At 40.7% G+C, this 16,485-nt stretch overlaps 1 protein-coding gene across 1 annotated transcript; it reads right to left on the reverse strand.

Moving 5' to 3' along the window:
* Positions 1–2,456: 2,456 nt before the first annotated feature.
* On the reverse strand, positions 2,457–15,055 carry LOC121578191 (myosin heavy chain, fast skeletal muscle-like). Its single transcript, XM_041892377.2, has 38 exons — positions 14,984–15,055; positions 14,133–14,348; positions 13,890–14,033; positions 13,643–13,799; positions 13,505–13,532; positions 13,262–13,382; positions 12,453–12,545; positions 12,305–12,368; positions 12,118–12,216; positions 11,913–12,016; positions 11,275–11,413; positions 10,857–11,125; positions 10,600–10,770; positions 10,197–10,509; positions 9,997–10,067; positions 9,693–9,780; positions 9,031–9,148; positions 8,781–8,904; positions 8,248–8,384; positions 7,882–8,137; positions 7,527–7,769; positions 7,266–7,442; positions 6,814–6,959; positions 6,626–6,716; positions 6,132–6,521; positions 5,921–6,047; positions 5,713–5,831; positions 5,408–5,604; positions 5,136–5,319; positions 4,887–5,052; positions 4,602–4,726; positions 4,180–4,488; positions 3,775–4,104; positions 3,504–3,674; positions 3,282–3,386; positions 3,100–3,195; positions 2,756–2,890; positions 2,457–2,634 (listed from the first exon to the last, which is right to left on the reverse strand). The coding sequence occupies exons 2-38, from the start codon at positions 14,331–14,333 to the stop codon at positions 2,614–2,616; spliced, it is 5,829 nt and encodes a 1,942-aa protein (XP_041748311.1). The 5' UTR covers positions 14,334–14,348; positions 14,984–15,055; the 3' UTR covers positions 2,457–2,613.
* Positions 15,056–16,485: the final 1,430 nt, after the last annotated feature.

Consider the following 16,485-nt stretch of genomic DNA (forward strand, 5'->3'; position numbering starts at 1 on the left):
AGACAGGCTTGATACTGATATCTCTAAATGGAAAGAGACCTGGCACTCAGCATAAACATTTTACTAGACACTTTTACTTGTATTGTCTTTTATTATTATTGAATTGAATGGTATCAGTCAATATGGGGAGGGAAAACCCTGTGTATTCTGCACCAGGATCAGGGGAATTCCTGTTGTATACGGGACACCACACAGGAAGGTATGACCACTCTGACATGTTAGCCAAGGTAGCCTCATTACCACCAGACAAAATGCCGATAGGCACAGTATCTGTATCGGCTGGGAATGACAATGAAAGGTGAAAGGTGCAGATTGTTATATTAGCAGAACACTGCTTCTATGGTATTATGTAAAGGGTTGTTTATACTACATGGACCTGTTCAAATCAAATGTTATTTGTCACATGCACCGAATATAACAAGTGTAGACTTTACTGTGAAGTGTGTACTTGCGAGCCCTTTCCCAACAATGCAGTTAAAAAGTAAGAAAATTAACAAATAGATAAAAATATACAAATAGATTTAAAAAAAAAGCTTACTACATTTGAATCTTATTAAAACACTTAGCTTCAAATATCTACATAAATTCAGCAATTGCATTCTTCTCTTATTACTCTGTAAGCTACTGAACTATGCAAAGCTTCCTCCGGCATCTCGCCATACATCTGCCTGTAGTTATTGAACTCAACATGTTTGCTTGTTTTGATTGAGTGGGGGGAAACAGCTGTGGGCAAGGTTCTGACAGATAGGTGTGTCTTGGTGGTGGCAAGGACACACCCAAGAAACAGCCATATCAAACCACACCCCCAAACCAACTCACGTTTGACTTCTGTCATGGTCACCAGCATTCTTTGAGCAGCAAGCCAAAAAACGAGGCAATATCAGCGGGTGCAGTTCCCCTAAAGGTCTAAGCTGTTGGAGGGGGGAGGTTCTACTAAGCTAACATGGAATTGTTTTAAGATGATAATTTATCTATTTCATTTTGAATTTTAGGACCCATTTAGGTATAAAAAAAATACTGAATTTGGCCTTGCCCGCTGCCACTATAGCCCATAGAAACGCATTGGATAACACTTAAATGGCAAAAAAGACACTTGTGGGGGTTGTAGAGCAAAACTGCGAACACCATCGTGTTTGTGAGAGTCTCCCCTTTCCAAAAAGTAGCGTTTGGACGCTACAGACGTTTTCGTGGTCTGACAAACACCTCTGTAGCTCTGCCACCTTCCACAGCAGATACGGAAGGCTGACATAGGTAGATGTGGTGGATTGAGACGCAGCTCATGCAAAAAAAGATATCTCAAGCTTAAACTGACAGATTTGGATGGGGATTTTTTTATTATGTTACTTAGATTGACGCATGGGTGCTTCAATATTAATGGAGGGAAGTGAAGTGGGCGGGGAACCGTTGGGCGACATGGGCGAGGGAGCGTGAACAGGGCGGGACCAAAGTTAGGGAAAGCTGAACTTTATGCAAATACTCCACAATATCGCGACGCTATTGGATTGGCTGTTGATACCTAGCACTACCTAGCCTGCTTGCTAGTACCCATATGAGAACGAAGCTAGAGTGGGCTATCTGACTTAACGCGTTATGTGGAAATCCCCTCTGAGAATTCGAGATAGCATGCATACTTGCTCAGTTTCGCCAAGTTCTACAAAGTGCAAACCTAGATCGATTGTTCAAGTTATGATTTACTGTAACATAGTAGAAGATGAAGACCACTTTGTCAAACTTGTCAGGAGGACACGCCACCATGAGAAGATCCTTCATTCAGGCCTTGAAAAGAACTTGACTTATACCAGAGGCGTCAATTGGGTATACCCTAGCTCAACACCAACAATTGAAAATAGGCTACTAAAATCATTCCAATCCCGATTAAAAGGCAAATGTAGTTTAGCGGTATATCCAGGTGACTTTAGGACCATGCAGGGAGCGGGAGGGAAGGCTGATTGTATGGCTGGCTGGCTGTATGGAGAGTGCATTGATGCAGCTGCAGGGAACAGCGCAGAGGTAAATATGGCTGTAGCCGATGGCTTTGGCTAGGTAACTGCTGTTTGACTTGACATTAAACTAAACTAGAGTTTTAATCCCAGTGCTGAGCTAGTGCGTAGCAGCTAATTCTTGTATGACATGTTTGTAGAATGTTTAGTCCCCTATTGACTGAGGTGAATGCAACAAGATGGTAATTGCTGGTGTAAATGTTGCTTGTTTTTGCTGTTCTCCAAATTGCATTTTGGAGTTTTTTAATTGTGTAGAAATGCAGTAAATTAGCTTTATTTTATTTTTATATTTTTGCTGATGGGGCAGAATGTTTCTGGCTGCAGAATGTGAGGTGCATGTACAACAGTGCAAAAGCAAAATGTTTCTCTGCTAGGTTTGTGTAGTGTACTCTTAATTGGTTCCAGGTAAGTCTGATGTAGCATATGACTTGTAACTGAGAAAGAAACATACAGGAGTGATGATAACAAGCTATTTTTATTGACTGCTGTTCACAGCCTATATGTCATGGTTCACACCTACGGTAGGCCTACTAGTTAGGTAGACATTTCACAAGACATTCATATTGTATGGTTGCTTGTGATTGTCTCGTTTCCTCCATCACTCCTATGCTGATCACTCCATTGCATCCTTGGGCTACAAAAAAACATTTAGGGCACAGTAATTAGTAATTAATCACATTTCTAATCTCAGCCATATTTGTTGATCTGCAACTAAATTGCCTATTAAGAAATGATAAAGGGTGAAATTAGCATACCTTGCCGCCAATTTCACGGCTCTTGGCTCTAAGCTTGTTGACCTGGGACTCAGCGATGTCAGCACGCTCCTGAGCTTCCTCCAGCTCATGCTGCACCTTCCTGTACCTGGACAGGTGAGTGTTGGCCTGCTCTTCCTGTAAGACAAACCAGCTTGTGGTCAAATGTAATGTATATACTGTAAGCCTAATTATAAAACATCATAATGGCTCATACCTGCTTATAACAAGTTATAAAGCATTATACCTGCAGGCCGTAGGTAAAGTGTATTAAATGTTTCCAAAGTAACATCTAGAATGCATAATTGAAATTTTTATGCCATTACTAAATCATAAATTTTACTTACAGCCTCCTCAGCTTGTCTCTTGTAGGCCTTCACTTTGAGCTGCAGCTTGTCCACCAGATCCTGGAGCCTGTTCACATTCTTCTTATCCTCCTCAGTCTATAGAAAGTAAAGGAAGATTATGGTTTATGGGTCAGGATTACTCTTTACAGAGTTCTGCTCTTCTCATCAGATGTTGAAAGTACCTGGTAAGTGAGCTCCTTGACTCTCCTCTCATATTTGCGAACACCTTTAATAGCATCAGCTGAAAGTCTCTGTTCAGCATCAACTTCACCCTCCAGTTCACGGACCTTGAATTAAATAATTTGATTATAACCAAGTTACTACAGTGCATTTCCATTGTCATCGGTGGAGTCATTAGTAGTCAGTGTGATTGTTTTCATTAAGATGATGTAGTTAGAGTTTACCCTAGATTCCAGTTTCTGGAGTTGTTTCTTTCCGCCCTTCATGGCCAGGTTCTCAGCCTCATCCAGACGGTGCGCCAGGTCCTTGACTGTGACCTCCAGGTTCTTCTTCATTCTCTCCAGGTGACTGCTGGTGTCCTGCTCCTTCTTCAGCTCCTCTGCCATCATGGCAGCCTGCCACCATGGCATTTCAAGTAGAAAAGGATATAGATGTTACTAATCGGCAAGTACATTTTGCTGTAAGAGTTTACACATATAGGCTATAAGGACTCACATCAGTAATAGCCTTCTTGGCCTTCTCCTCTGCATTTCTTGCTTCCTGGACCGTGTCTTCCATTTCACCTTGGATCTGTGTAAGGTCAACCTCCAGCTTCTTCTTGGTGTTTATAAGGCTGGTATTCTGAGAATGCAGCAGTCCAACACGCTCACTGGCATCAACCAGCTCCTGCTCGGCCACTTTGCGGCCTCTCTCTGTTTGCTCCAGGGCAGCTCTCAGTTCTTCAATCTCAGCCAGCATCAGGTTATTCCTGCGCTCCACCATGGCTACTTGCTCCTTCATATCATCTGCAGCACGGACAGCATCATCAAGGTGCAGTTGGGCATCCTGAGATCAAAGGAAGACGATTCAATTATATCATATTTGTTTCACAGCCTTCAAGTAGATGTTAAAAATCCATACCTTGAGTGCTCCCTGGACGTTCCTTAGCTGTTTCTGGCTTTCAGCAGCCTGGCGGTTGGCATGGCTCAGCTGAATCTCCATCTCATTGAGGTCTCCCTCCATCTTCTTTTTGATTCTCAGGGCATCATTCCTGCTCCTGATCTCAGTGTCCAAAGTGCTCTGCATGGTGTCCATCACCCTCTGGCTGTTCCTCTTGATCTGCTCCATCTCCTCATCCTTCTCTGCCAGCTTCCTGTCAATTTCACTTTTAACCTGTGTTAGCTCCAGCTGAACACGGAGAATCTTGGATTCCTCATGCTCCAGTGTAGCCTTATAATAGAATAGAGTAATAGACAAGTTACAATAAAATTTGAAACATAAGGAATACAGTGGAATGTATTGTACCTACTTCAAATAGGCATTTTATCTATATTCTCTTTTACCTCTGCTTCTTCCAGGGCAGTCTGGAATTCTGACTTCTCAATCTCCACTGTCTTCTTTCCCTTCTCCAGCTCATGGATGGTCTTTCCAGACTCACCAATATGTTCAGTCAGGTCAGCGATTTCCTCTTTGAGAAACATGGCAATAGTGGTTATCACACAAGATGGTAAATTAGATTGTTTAAATAATATTCACACTTAGGAATATTTCAAGAAACTGTTAGAAACAGCCTGTATTGGTTTATTGAATGTAGACATTAAGTTTGTTGCAGAATGTTTGGAACATACGTTGCAGGTTCTTGTTCTCCCTTTTCAGTGTCTCCAGGTGGTCCAAACATTCTTCATAGGAGTTCTTCATCTTGAACAGCTCAGTGCTGAGAGAGCGAGCCTCTTTCAGAGACCCATCTAGCTCTGCCTGGCCCTCCTCGTACTTCTGCTTCCACTCTGCCAGAACCTGGAAGTGTCATAAACAAGTTAATAAAAAAATGAGAGATGGATTTCATTCATTTTTCCTTGTTATCTTGTCTTTCATGTTACCTTGTCAAAGTTCCTTTGTTTCTTGTCAAGCTGGGCAGCCATAGCATTAGCTCTCTCTACATCAATCATGAGATCCTCCACTTCACCCAGCAGTCTCTGCTTGGTCTTCTCCAGAGAAGCACATTTGGAGTTCGTTGCCTCAATTGTCTCTTGTGCATCTTGCAGACGCTGGGCAAGCTTTTTCCTGTAAAGGTAAAGAACATTTTCCTTCTCAGATGTTTCCCATTGTAGGTATTTTGGTCATTATGAAAATGTAGAACGTGTTTAATTACTTGGCATCCTCAAGCTCCTCAGTGCGCTGAATGGCATCAGTCTCATATTTGGTTCTCCACTGAGCGACCTCGCTGTTGGCCTTGGACAAGGCACGCTGCAGCTCAGCCTTGGCCTCCTGCTCTTCCTCAAACTGCTCCCGGAGCAGATCACAGTCATGGCGGGCTGACTGCACACCATGGGCTAGGGCATTTTTGGCCTTTCAGTAGATTTGTAGAGAAATAATCCTTTCTTTAGAATTTGTTCAAAAACTATTTGTACACATTTTATGTATTTCTTTGCAAACCTAACAAGTGATTTATCCTACTTTCACTTCTTCCTCGATGTGCCTCTTGAGTTCCTCAACCTGCTGTGTGAAAGCTTGCTTGCCCCTAGTCAGCTGGGAAACCAAAGCTTCTTTTTCCTCCAGCTGACGCCCGTATTCACCTGATTAAAGATGCGATGTATGAAATATGTTTCTAGCAGATATATTGATGATGTTTGTGTGGGTAAGTAGTGTTTCTTTGCACACTCACCATTCTCTGTCTGCAGTCTTGCCCTTAGCACACCTATGTCATTCAATTGGCACACATGTTCATCGTTCTTGCATTTGAGCTCACTCATTTGATCCTCAAGAGAGCGGCACATTTTCTCATAGTTTCCCTGAAACAAGTACAGTTTTAGATGTCTTGAAGTTATTTGATCATGACTTGTTTTTAGACTTCAATATAAATATTTTATTTTTACCTTTGATTTGGAAACAGACTCCAGGTTGCTGGAGAGGTCATCAATCTCCATTTTGAATTCACTCTTTTCCTTCTCCAACTTCTGCTTGACACGCTGGAGGTTGTCTATTTGCTCTCCCAGTTCTGCCACAGTGTCGGCCTGCTTCTTACGGAGAGCAGCAGCGGTGGCCTCATGCTGCAGGGTGGACTCTTCAAGATCACGACGCAGCTTCTGGAACTCAGCCTCACGCTTCTTGTTCATCTCAATCTGGGCAGATGTTGCACCTCCAGCTTCTTCAAGCCTCTCACTGATCTCCTCAAGTTCCCTGGAGAGATCAGACCTCTGCTTCTCAACCTTTGCCCGAGCAGCACGTTCAGCCTCAATCTCCTCCTCCAGCTCTTCAACCCGAGCCTGAAATACGTGGTCGTATACATTTAGCTGTTGCAAAGCCAACTTGAAAATATTTTTTCGTATAGAATTCAATCAGTTTTGTTAAGTGCTTTGTCTGAATCAACCTGGAGTTCCTTGATCTTCTTCTGGAGCTGAAGCCCAAGTGCCTGTTCATCCTCAACCTTGTTAAGAAACTGGCTTATCTCAAAGTCCTTCCTATGTACCGTTGAACACAAGAACAGGAAATGGAGATGAAATGGAAGTACTTTTGGTAAAATATAATAACTTGCTTTATTATTGACCAGCAACTTACTTCTTAATCTTCTCCTCTGACTGCTGCCTGTCATTTTCCAGATCCATAATGGATTCCTGGGACAGTTTCAGATCTCCTTCAAGCTTTCTCTTGGCTCTCTCAAGGTCCATGCGGAGTTTCTTCTCTTGCTCCAGAGATCCTTCTAGCTGTTGTAACAGAGAGCAGGCATTATTGTACTCTGTGTGGTTCCACCTAAATGTGTATACACTCTTAGAAAAAAGGGTTCCAAAAGGTTTTTTTCTGCTGTCGCCACAGGAGAACCCTTTTGAGTTCCATGTAGAACCCTCTGTGGAAAGGACCAAAAAGGGTTGTTCAAAGGGTTCTCCTATGGGGACAGCTGAAGAACCCTTTTAGATTCTAGATTGCACCTATTTTTCTAAGAGTGTACAGATAATGCACTTCTAGTTATGACCTATTTTCACTCCCTCAATTCAGTTAGTTTTTTTGCTCACATCATCCACTTGCTGTTCAAGCTTGGTCTTGGCTTTGGTCAGAGTGTTGACTTTGTCTTCCTCTGCCTGGAGATCATCAAGGGTCTGCTGATGCGCCTCTTGGAGGGCTTTCTTTTCCTTGGTCAACTTGGCAATTATTTCGTCTTGGGAGGCCATCTCCTCTACCAGGTTTTTAACCTAAGTAGAATCACGTAATGTTTAATTAACATGGTTGCCTGTATCTATAGAAATGCACAATGGTTGTATTGAAAAATACATAACCTTGTTTTCGGTGGCATGTTTCTCCTTCTCCACTTTGGCCAAGGTGAGCTCCAAGTCATCAATGTCTTTCTTCAGCTCAGAGCATTCATCCTCCAGCTTCCTCTTCTTGGCAGTCAGTTCAGCATTAATCTCCTCCTCATCCTCCAGCCTCTCAGTTATCTCTTTGAGTTTGGCTTCAAGCTGGATCTTACTCTTAATGAGCCCTTCACACCTTTCCTCAGCATCAGTGAGGTTCTCACTTTCCTAGAGTTATGATGAAATGATATTTAATTAATTGTTTCACAATTATACTCTTAAATATAAACAAGGATATACACTTTACATTTTACTAATCCACTCCTTCAGCTCTACTTACGGATGCTACTTGTAATGCCAGGGCATTTTTTTCATTCAATAGAGCAACCATCTTCTCCTCAAGCTCTTTCTTCTTGGACAATGCCTTTGACAGATCATCCTTTGTTTTTTCAAAGGTCTCCTTCATTTGGGCCATCTCCTTCTCAGTTTCAGCACTCTTTAGAAGAGGCTTGATCTTGAAGTACAGCTTCATCCATGGCCAGGTTTTGACGTTCATGAATGAGCGGATGTTGTATTGGATGGCGAAAGTAGACTCTCTGTCAAAAGCAAGCAAAGAAAACAATAGTTGGATCAAGTACATTTTAAATGTAACAACTGTGAAAACCTATCACGATAGATAGACAATTCCTTCCAGCAAAGCCTTTACCTCCTCTCGATCATCTTCATATACTCCCTCCTCATGAGGAAGCCTCTGCAGAGAGCCTGAGTCATGGTCACCAGAGAAGCCAGTTTCTCATCTCGCATCTCCTCCAGCGTACCCAGAAGACCAGCTTTGAAGAACACCTGCAATTCAGGTTTTATTAGAAAAATATTATAATAGAGGTTCAAAGTGCGGTTTAGCACCCTTAAATGAGTAATCTAAGAAACCCAAAACTAAGATATTGCGAAACAGTGTCAGATGCTCGATTAGGTTCTGGGGGGAGATGTATCTAAAAAGATACTAATGAGACTAGCGAAGTGTCCCCCCACCCTTTCTGAAAACGTTCCGCTTCATTGCTTGAAATCCCCGCCTCCAGTTTAAGCACCACCTTCACCCAATCCTGATACGTCCAGATAACCAGTGATGTAAAACAACTGTTGTTTGTTAGTTGTCGCAACCCAGTCTTTTGACAGACGTAACAATACAATTTTTGTTTACTTAGTCTGTCCACGAGAGATTATTAAGGAGTAATGTTTTACCTTGGTGTGCCCAAACTTGTACTGAGTGTGGTCCACATCAATGGACCCCAAGAGCTTCTCTGAAGCCTTCTTGTTGTCCATGAATGTTCCCTCTGGGATGACCTTGGCATTCAATACTTTGTATCTGAAAGAAAAGATAGTTCAACTTCATCAATCAATCCTTCGCAGTATCCACAAACAGCTGTGTTTGATTTCACAATGTCTGTGACCACTGACGATGGCTGACCTTTCAAGCATATTGTGTATTTACCTCTGCTTAAAGTCACCATATTGGATTCTGCTAGGGAAGCCCTTTCTGCAGATTCTGATACCTTCCAGCACACCATTACATCTCAGCTGGTGGATGACCAGGAAGTTCTCCATCAGACCTTGGAGACAAATGTAATGTTTTACTCATTAAGTTCCATAAAAATTAAAACAAGGTTCTGCTTCACAGGGTTTAAAACAATTTCACCCAAATTACAAAATGACACGTTGGTTTCCTTACCCTGTAAGCAGTCTATCGAGAAGGTATGACAGCAATCCATGCTTTGGTTTAGTTTCCCTGGCACTATTTCCACATGCTAACATTTGAGCATTTGTCGCACAAATCCCATTCAAGTCATGGGACTGATATTAGCATTCTTTGCGCATCATGTCCAAATAATCCGAAAGTATCTAAAATTGATTGTGAAGCTCAACAAAGTCACTTATAGATGATTTTAACATGATGAGTGAAAAATGCATATATCGGTTGCATGACTTGAATGGGATTTGTGCACAAATTCTAAAACGTTAGCATGTGGAAAAAGTGCCAGGAAAACTAAACCAAAGCATGGATTGCTGTTATACCTATTCGATAGACTGCGTACAGGGTAAGGAAACCAATGTGTCATTATGTAATTTGGGTGAACTATCCCTTTAAGCACTTACCTGGTGTCTTTGATTCGTTGGGAATCAAACAGCGCACAAAGTGTGGATGAGTGCTCCTCAAATTGGTCATCAGCTTGCCCAAGTTTTCCTGAGAGTTTGTAGGTTTAAACACACTTAAATCGACAATAAGCATTTTCCTTGCAAACTCCAAACTCAATGTAGAATATCAAATGTTCCAGGGTTTAGAACAAAAGCAATTTCAGATCCATGCACACATTAAACATATTATAATAGGAATACAATTATAATATTTAAACTCTTCAATTATAATGTAATATCCTCTCCATTTTTTATGAACACATACCCTGAATAGAGCAGACACTGTCTGGAAGGAGCCACCCTTCTTCTTGGCGCCACCTTTCTTGCTTGCAGCCTCTTCGTATATTCAAAAGATAGATTGTAGTATTACAGGTATGCAAAATGTGTTAGTATTTACAGAATGTACTAATGCCATAACTAGGTTTTATGTAAATGTACAAAATCTGTGTGAACAGTGAACACTACCATCAGCTGCAGGTGCTACATAGAGATAAGCCAACAGTTTGACTGAGGACTTCTGGTAGAGCTGCACAACAGAGTCGTTCAGGGGGTCCTTGTTCTTGTCCAGCCAGCCTGTGATACTGTATTCCACAGTACCAGCATAGTGCACCAGGGCAAAGTGGGCCTCCTTTCCTGCCTCCTTTCCTTTGGCAGGCTTTGGCTTTTGGAAGGCGGCAGTTTTGCCAAGATGCTGTTCATTCAGCTTGGTCTTGAAGGTAGTGTCTGAAGCCTTCGGGAACATGCACTCCTCTTCAAGGATGGAGAAGATGCCCATTGGCTGTTGAGAACAGAATAATTTTAATAGATACCAGGCTTTTTTTTAATAGTAAAATATTGGTCTGATTAAAGGAATTGTTATTATACGTACCTTCTCAATAAGCTCAATGCAGGCAGCCAAGTCCATACCAAAGTCAATGAACTCCCATTCAATTCCCTCTTTCTTGTACTCCTCTTGCTCCAGTACAAACATGTGGTGGTTGAAAAACTGTTGCAGTTTCTCATTGGTGAAGTTGATACAAAGCTGCTCCAAGCTGTTGTACTGAAGTAAATAAAAACAATTCAGTAGTGCATTAAGTCATGCAGTTAGTGTAAATTGGAAGAAAAATAAATGTGTTTTCCACTCACATCAAAGATTTCAAATCCAGCTATGTCCAGCACACCAATGAAGAATTGTCTGGCCTGCTTTGTGTCCAACATCTCATTGATACGGACAACCATCCACAAGAACATTTTCTCATAGACAGATTTACAGAGGGCCATGACCGAGTTGCCGACCTGTGGCACAGTCTGCCCCTTGGTCACCATCTCATTCCCGACCTTCACTCTGGGGTAGCACAGAGCTTTGAGCAAGTCAGCGGAGTTCAGGCCCATGAGGTAGGATATTTTATCAGCCACTAAGATGGAAGGTAAAATGGTCAGACAATTTCAATCACCATCTTCAGTAAATAGTACTGCTTGATTCTGATTCCATGCATGTAATGTATACCAGTTTGACAACACCAGAGATTCCCGGTCGCTGTGTATTAATTGTTTTTCTATTTACCCTCAGTGCCATCAGGCTCTGCCTGCTCCTCACGCTGCTTCTGCTTGAACTTCATTGCCCCATGATGCATCACAGAACCAGTCAGCTTGAAGATGCCCAGCTTCTCATCAGCAGTGAAGCCCAAAATGTCAATAGCCTCCTGTGATTTAAAGCAGAGGTGAGCTAAGATTACACAAAATGGACTTCCTTGGAAAGCAATCTACTTTCCATCTTATCCTGGAAGAACATTATACATCACTTTTTTAAAGTATGCTTCCAGAAAGAAAGGGATGATTGTATGCAACAAATACACTGAACAAAAATATAAACGCAACATGTAAAGTGTTGGTCCCATGTTTCATGAGCTGAAATAAAAGATCCCAGAAATGTTCCGTACACACAAAAAACTTTTTTAAGGAAGGTATCTTTGACCAACAGATGCATATCTGTATTTCCATTCATGTGAAATCCATCGATTAGAGCCTAATGAATTTATTTCAATTCACTGATTTCCTTATATGAACTGTAACTCAGTAAAATGTTTGAAATTGTTGCATGTTGCGTTTATATTTTTGTTCAGTATATATGACATAGATATGATTCATAATGGTAAGCACAAACAATTATGACATTAAATAAAATATGTAAATGTAGCTTACGTCAGTTGCAATGAACTCGTCCACATCACAGATACTCTTGACGGTGACTTCACCTTGACTGAGCATGGGATAGTCATAGGGGTTGGTGGTGATCAGAAGTGCATCTGGAATATGAACACATGTTTAGCAGTGACATTATTAAGGTCTTTTTGTAGCCCTGTTGGCCCTATGCATTCCATGTCAGATTTCTATATTTGTCTCTCACCCAGCAATTGTGGCTGGTGTCCAGTCATGAGCTGATAGAAGATGTGGTAGCTTCTCTCAGCAGACAGCTGGAATGTCACTCTGGACTTCTCCAGCAGATCTGCAATTCAAGTATAGCATGGTTGAGAGTGTGTTGTATAACAACATTTTTAGACATAAATAAAAAGTAAGTAAAAAACTATACTTACAAGTTTCAATATCGGCTGAAGCCAGCTTTCCGGTAGTTCCAAAATGGATTCTGATGAATTTACCCTGAAGAGTCGAGACATTGTTAGTATCTCTTCAAGATTTTAACTAGCAGCAAGTAATGTGAAGCTGCATTTTAACATTACTTACAAAACGGGAGGAGTTGTCATTCCTCACGGTCTTGGCATTACCATAGGCCTCCAATAGAGGGTTAGCTGCAATGATTTGATCCTCCAGCGACCCCTAGAGATGACATGATATAGCAAACTTTATACATCTACTTACATAGACTTCCTTAACAGGGGTGTCATGGGCCCAATCCCAAATGGAACCTTAGATCCTGTGCCCTATGCACTTATGTATATCTGAGATGATTTGATTGGTATAAGTGATATGGTGAAACTTCCACCTAGCCTATCAGAGGGCAAGATGGAGCTATTACCATATTGATTGCACCTGTCAAATCCTCTCAGATCTGAACAAGTGCATAGGGCATAGAGTCTAGGGGTCCATTTGGGATTGGATCATACCATTGAAACTGAGGGGCATTGTGTACAGCTGTGATTGAGTGGTAACACTCCCAGACAAATGTCACATGTACAAAGACCAGGGTTCAATCCCTGCATCCATCCTTCCCACTATTTTTCCCACATGCCTGTATCCCCTTTTCGATTCATAATTGCCTAAAACATCAAAATACCCTTAACATATACTGTATATATAAAATATATACTTTTTTTACATTTTATTTTTTTCAATAAAGAACTACTTTCAGTTTTATGCATTTGTACAAAACAAATATAGGCCTAAACAATTAAATTTATTTTATGCATAATTAATTTAAAGATATTAAATTTGGTCATCAGTACGCCCACAAAAAAATAAGCAATGGCATGATGCCTTGGCCTAAAATCAACATACTTTAATCTCAACATAAATGTATATACAAAATGTCTCACCTTGATTTTGCCAGCAGTAGCTGCTGCTGCTTGTTCTTTCTTGCCTCCAGCCACTGCGATTGTCGCAAAGTACTGGATGACACGCTTGGTGTTCACAGTCTTTCCTGCACCGGATTCTCCGCTGGGGAAAGGAAACTCTCAAAATTAACACATTACACAGTTGTTTTCTGTTAAAAATGATTGAAGACTAAAGACTTAATGAAGTTGATGCATTTAATATGGTACACAGACACAGGTGCTTACGTAATGAGGATTGACTGGTTTTCACGATCTGCAGTAGGGAAAAATATAAAAGATTAGCCTGTGTTGATGAGGTAATAATAAAGAGGCCATCTCTTTTCAGTTAATTTAACCTGTCCCACTACCAAAAAGTGAGCATACCAGTGAGCATGAACTGATAGGCATTATCAGAGATTGAGAAGATGTGGGGTGGGGCCTCAATTCTCTTTTTCCCTCTGTATGCGTTCACAACCGACTGGTCGTACACTGGGAGCCACTTGTAGGGGTTCACCGTGACGCAGAACAGCCCAGAGTAGGTCTGTAGTAGAGGAGAATAATGTTTGTTAACATTTCAACTCTCCAATAATTTGTGTATTGACCGATAGATAATATTTGACTTTAAACTCACGTAGATCATCCATGCTGCATAACGCTCTTTGAGGTTATACAGAACAGTGGCCTCATTGAGGTGGGTCATCATGGCCATGTCCTCGATTTTATCATACTTTGGAGGGTTCATGGGGTGGATATCATCTTCTTTTACAGTGATAGTCTGTGCAAAAAAAAGAAACATAAAATAATTGTACTTACCTTGTATGTACTGATAACTTTTTATCAGAGTGATGAGACAGAGATAAATTATATAACTTACTTGCCCACATAGAGTTTTGACAGTGGCTTTGCCACCCTCTCTACCCTGGAGAACCCCTTTAAGGTACATCTCTTTGGGCTCAACCACAAAGAAAGCTGATTTTGCATCAAAGGGAGCGGTCTGGGCCATAATCCTCTCCTTTTCCGGCTTGCGGAGGAAAATGGCCGCCTCGCCAAAGCACTGCATGTCTGAATCCCCCATGGTGGCTCTTTACTGCTAGAACGTAATGTATTGTTGTTTACAAAGACTCAGATACCAACAAAATATAAACAATGGAGAAATAATGTACGACCTTAGATTTTGCCTTATGATAGGGTAAGTCAGTTGTACTAAGCTCATGAGTTATAGGTTATAGGCCATTCATCGAGAATCAGTGGGTACATTAGTTGAAATGATAATTGAACAAGATGTTACAGATGGGGCCTTTAAGAGTTGGAATCTTTCACATCATTAACGTCTGAAAAGGACAAGGTAACCCCACTGTAAAGTATTGACTTCACTCAAACTAACGGGAATCATTGAACAGAACTTTAGTGGTGGTCGGACACATTGACAGCATACACCATTGTATCTCATGTATGTATTCTCCTCAGCTGGTATTCCACCACTAGGTGCCCGTAATAGGCTACACTACAACACCGTACATTAAGTTGCCCTTATGGTATGTACTATGGTAACTGCAGATACACAAACTGAAGGTAACTAAAGGTACACAAGACAATTATTGAATTGTAATGGAAGGACCTTAGCAAAATTAGTTACTATTAATTAACAGGCTTAGTATATGTGATAACACAAAAATATAACATTTTATAACTACATGTTATATTCACAAAGTAAAGTGTTTTTACCTTAATGGACACCTACAGTGCAGGAATGTCTCTGGCAGCCTACTTAAAAAGAACGTCTCTGGCAGAATACTTCAAAAGAAAAAGCATTTACTTAGTATTTCGTAGGTTCCTCTATATGTTTAAATGTATAATATTAGATCACATAATGCAATATAGAGTAACTATCAATGAAGATAGTGGTTACGAATTTAGTTAAAAAAGTTATAATCAAAGTAATAAAAAAAAACGAATTTAAATGTGCTTGTTATCTATGAGCAAGGCAAGATTAAACTGAAGTAGCATCTTAGTTGGTGCATGACTCACCTTAGCTGGGTCCCTGTCTGTCCTTGGAGGAGAAGTGTCGCTTCTTATATAGAGGGACAAGTGCTCTCAGGAGATTACTACTTGATCTCGATTTGGTCATGTATTTTTGCTTTGTTTGGCAGTAACCTCTAGACCTTTAGTTGATGTGTGACTGCATGATGACATATCCCATGATTTATCTCACGTATAATCATGTGCATTTGTGGCTATTGTTTTGAATTATTCATTTAATTGATGTTGACCTTAAATATTATAATATAGATATTATTATATATTATATAGATATTATTTTGTATGTGTTCTCTTTTTTTTAGTGGTGTGCAGTAAAAACACTGACTCGACCCATGGTGAAATTTCTACAAAATCTCAAGTGAAGTGTGAGAGGTTTTTGTCACTCAACAGGGGAGAATAGAACTGGAGGAGAACCTGATTCAAGGTCAGGTCAATCTATGGTTCTAAGTTGTGTGTAATACATCTTTTTTTAATGCTTATTGGCACAAAATAATATCCTAATTTAGCTGTGACATCTTGAAATGTCATTGGTATACTGTTGCAGTAGCCTTGCATGTCTTAAATTGTTATAAACAAAGGAAATGTGTATAGTAATGCCAATGAGCTTGAAGGAAAGGGGGGTGAAGGGTGCCAAGAGATTATTGTTCCACACCACAGGGCCAACAGCTGTTGCTCATCACATGAAGGAGGATGAGACAACCTCCCAATGTGGGCCCATCTTAAGTCATTGAGTGTTTAAAATCGTTGCGTTTCTGCTCCCTCGAGATTTACAGGTTTTCCCTTTGCATGTAAAGTCACATTACACATTGCGTGTTTGTTTTATTTTTGTATGTGTTAAATCTTTCACCAAATAGCATTACTTTGAGACAGGGCCAGCTGTTTTGTAGTAGAAAATTGACCCTGTAAAATTGATCCTGTATCTTGAATAGGTATTACAATAAATATTAAACTATTAGTAGGGTTAACATTCAAGTTACATGCATGTTTGTGTTGAGAACCATTATTATGCTAAGAACACACAGCTCAGATTGTAGGTCCCGTATAGCTCAGTTGGTAGAGCATGGCGCTTGCAACGCCAGGGTTGTGGGTTCGATTCCCACGGGGGGCCAGTATAAAAAAAACATGTATGCACTCACTAACTGTAAGTTGCTCTGGATAAGAGCGTCTGCTAAATGACTAAAAATGCA

This window comes from Coregonus clupeaformis, chromosome 12 (assembly GCF_020615455.1).
Source record: "Coregonus clupeaformis isolate EN_2021a chromosome 12, ASM2061545v1, whole genome shotgun sequence".
Taxonomy (NCBI): domain Eukaryota; kingdom Metazoa; phylum Chordata; class Actinopteri; order Salmoniformes; family Salmonidae; genus Coregonus; species Coregonus clupeaformis.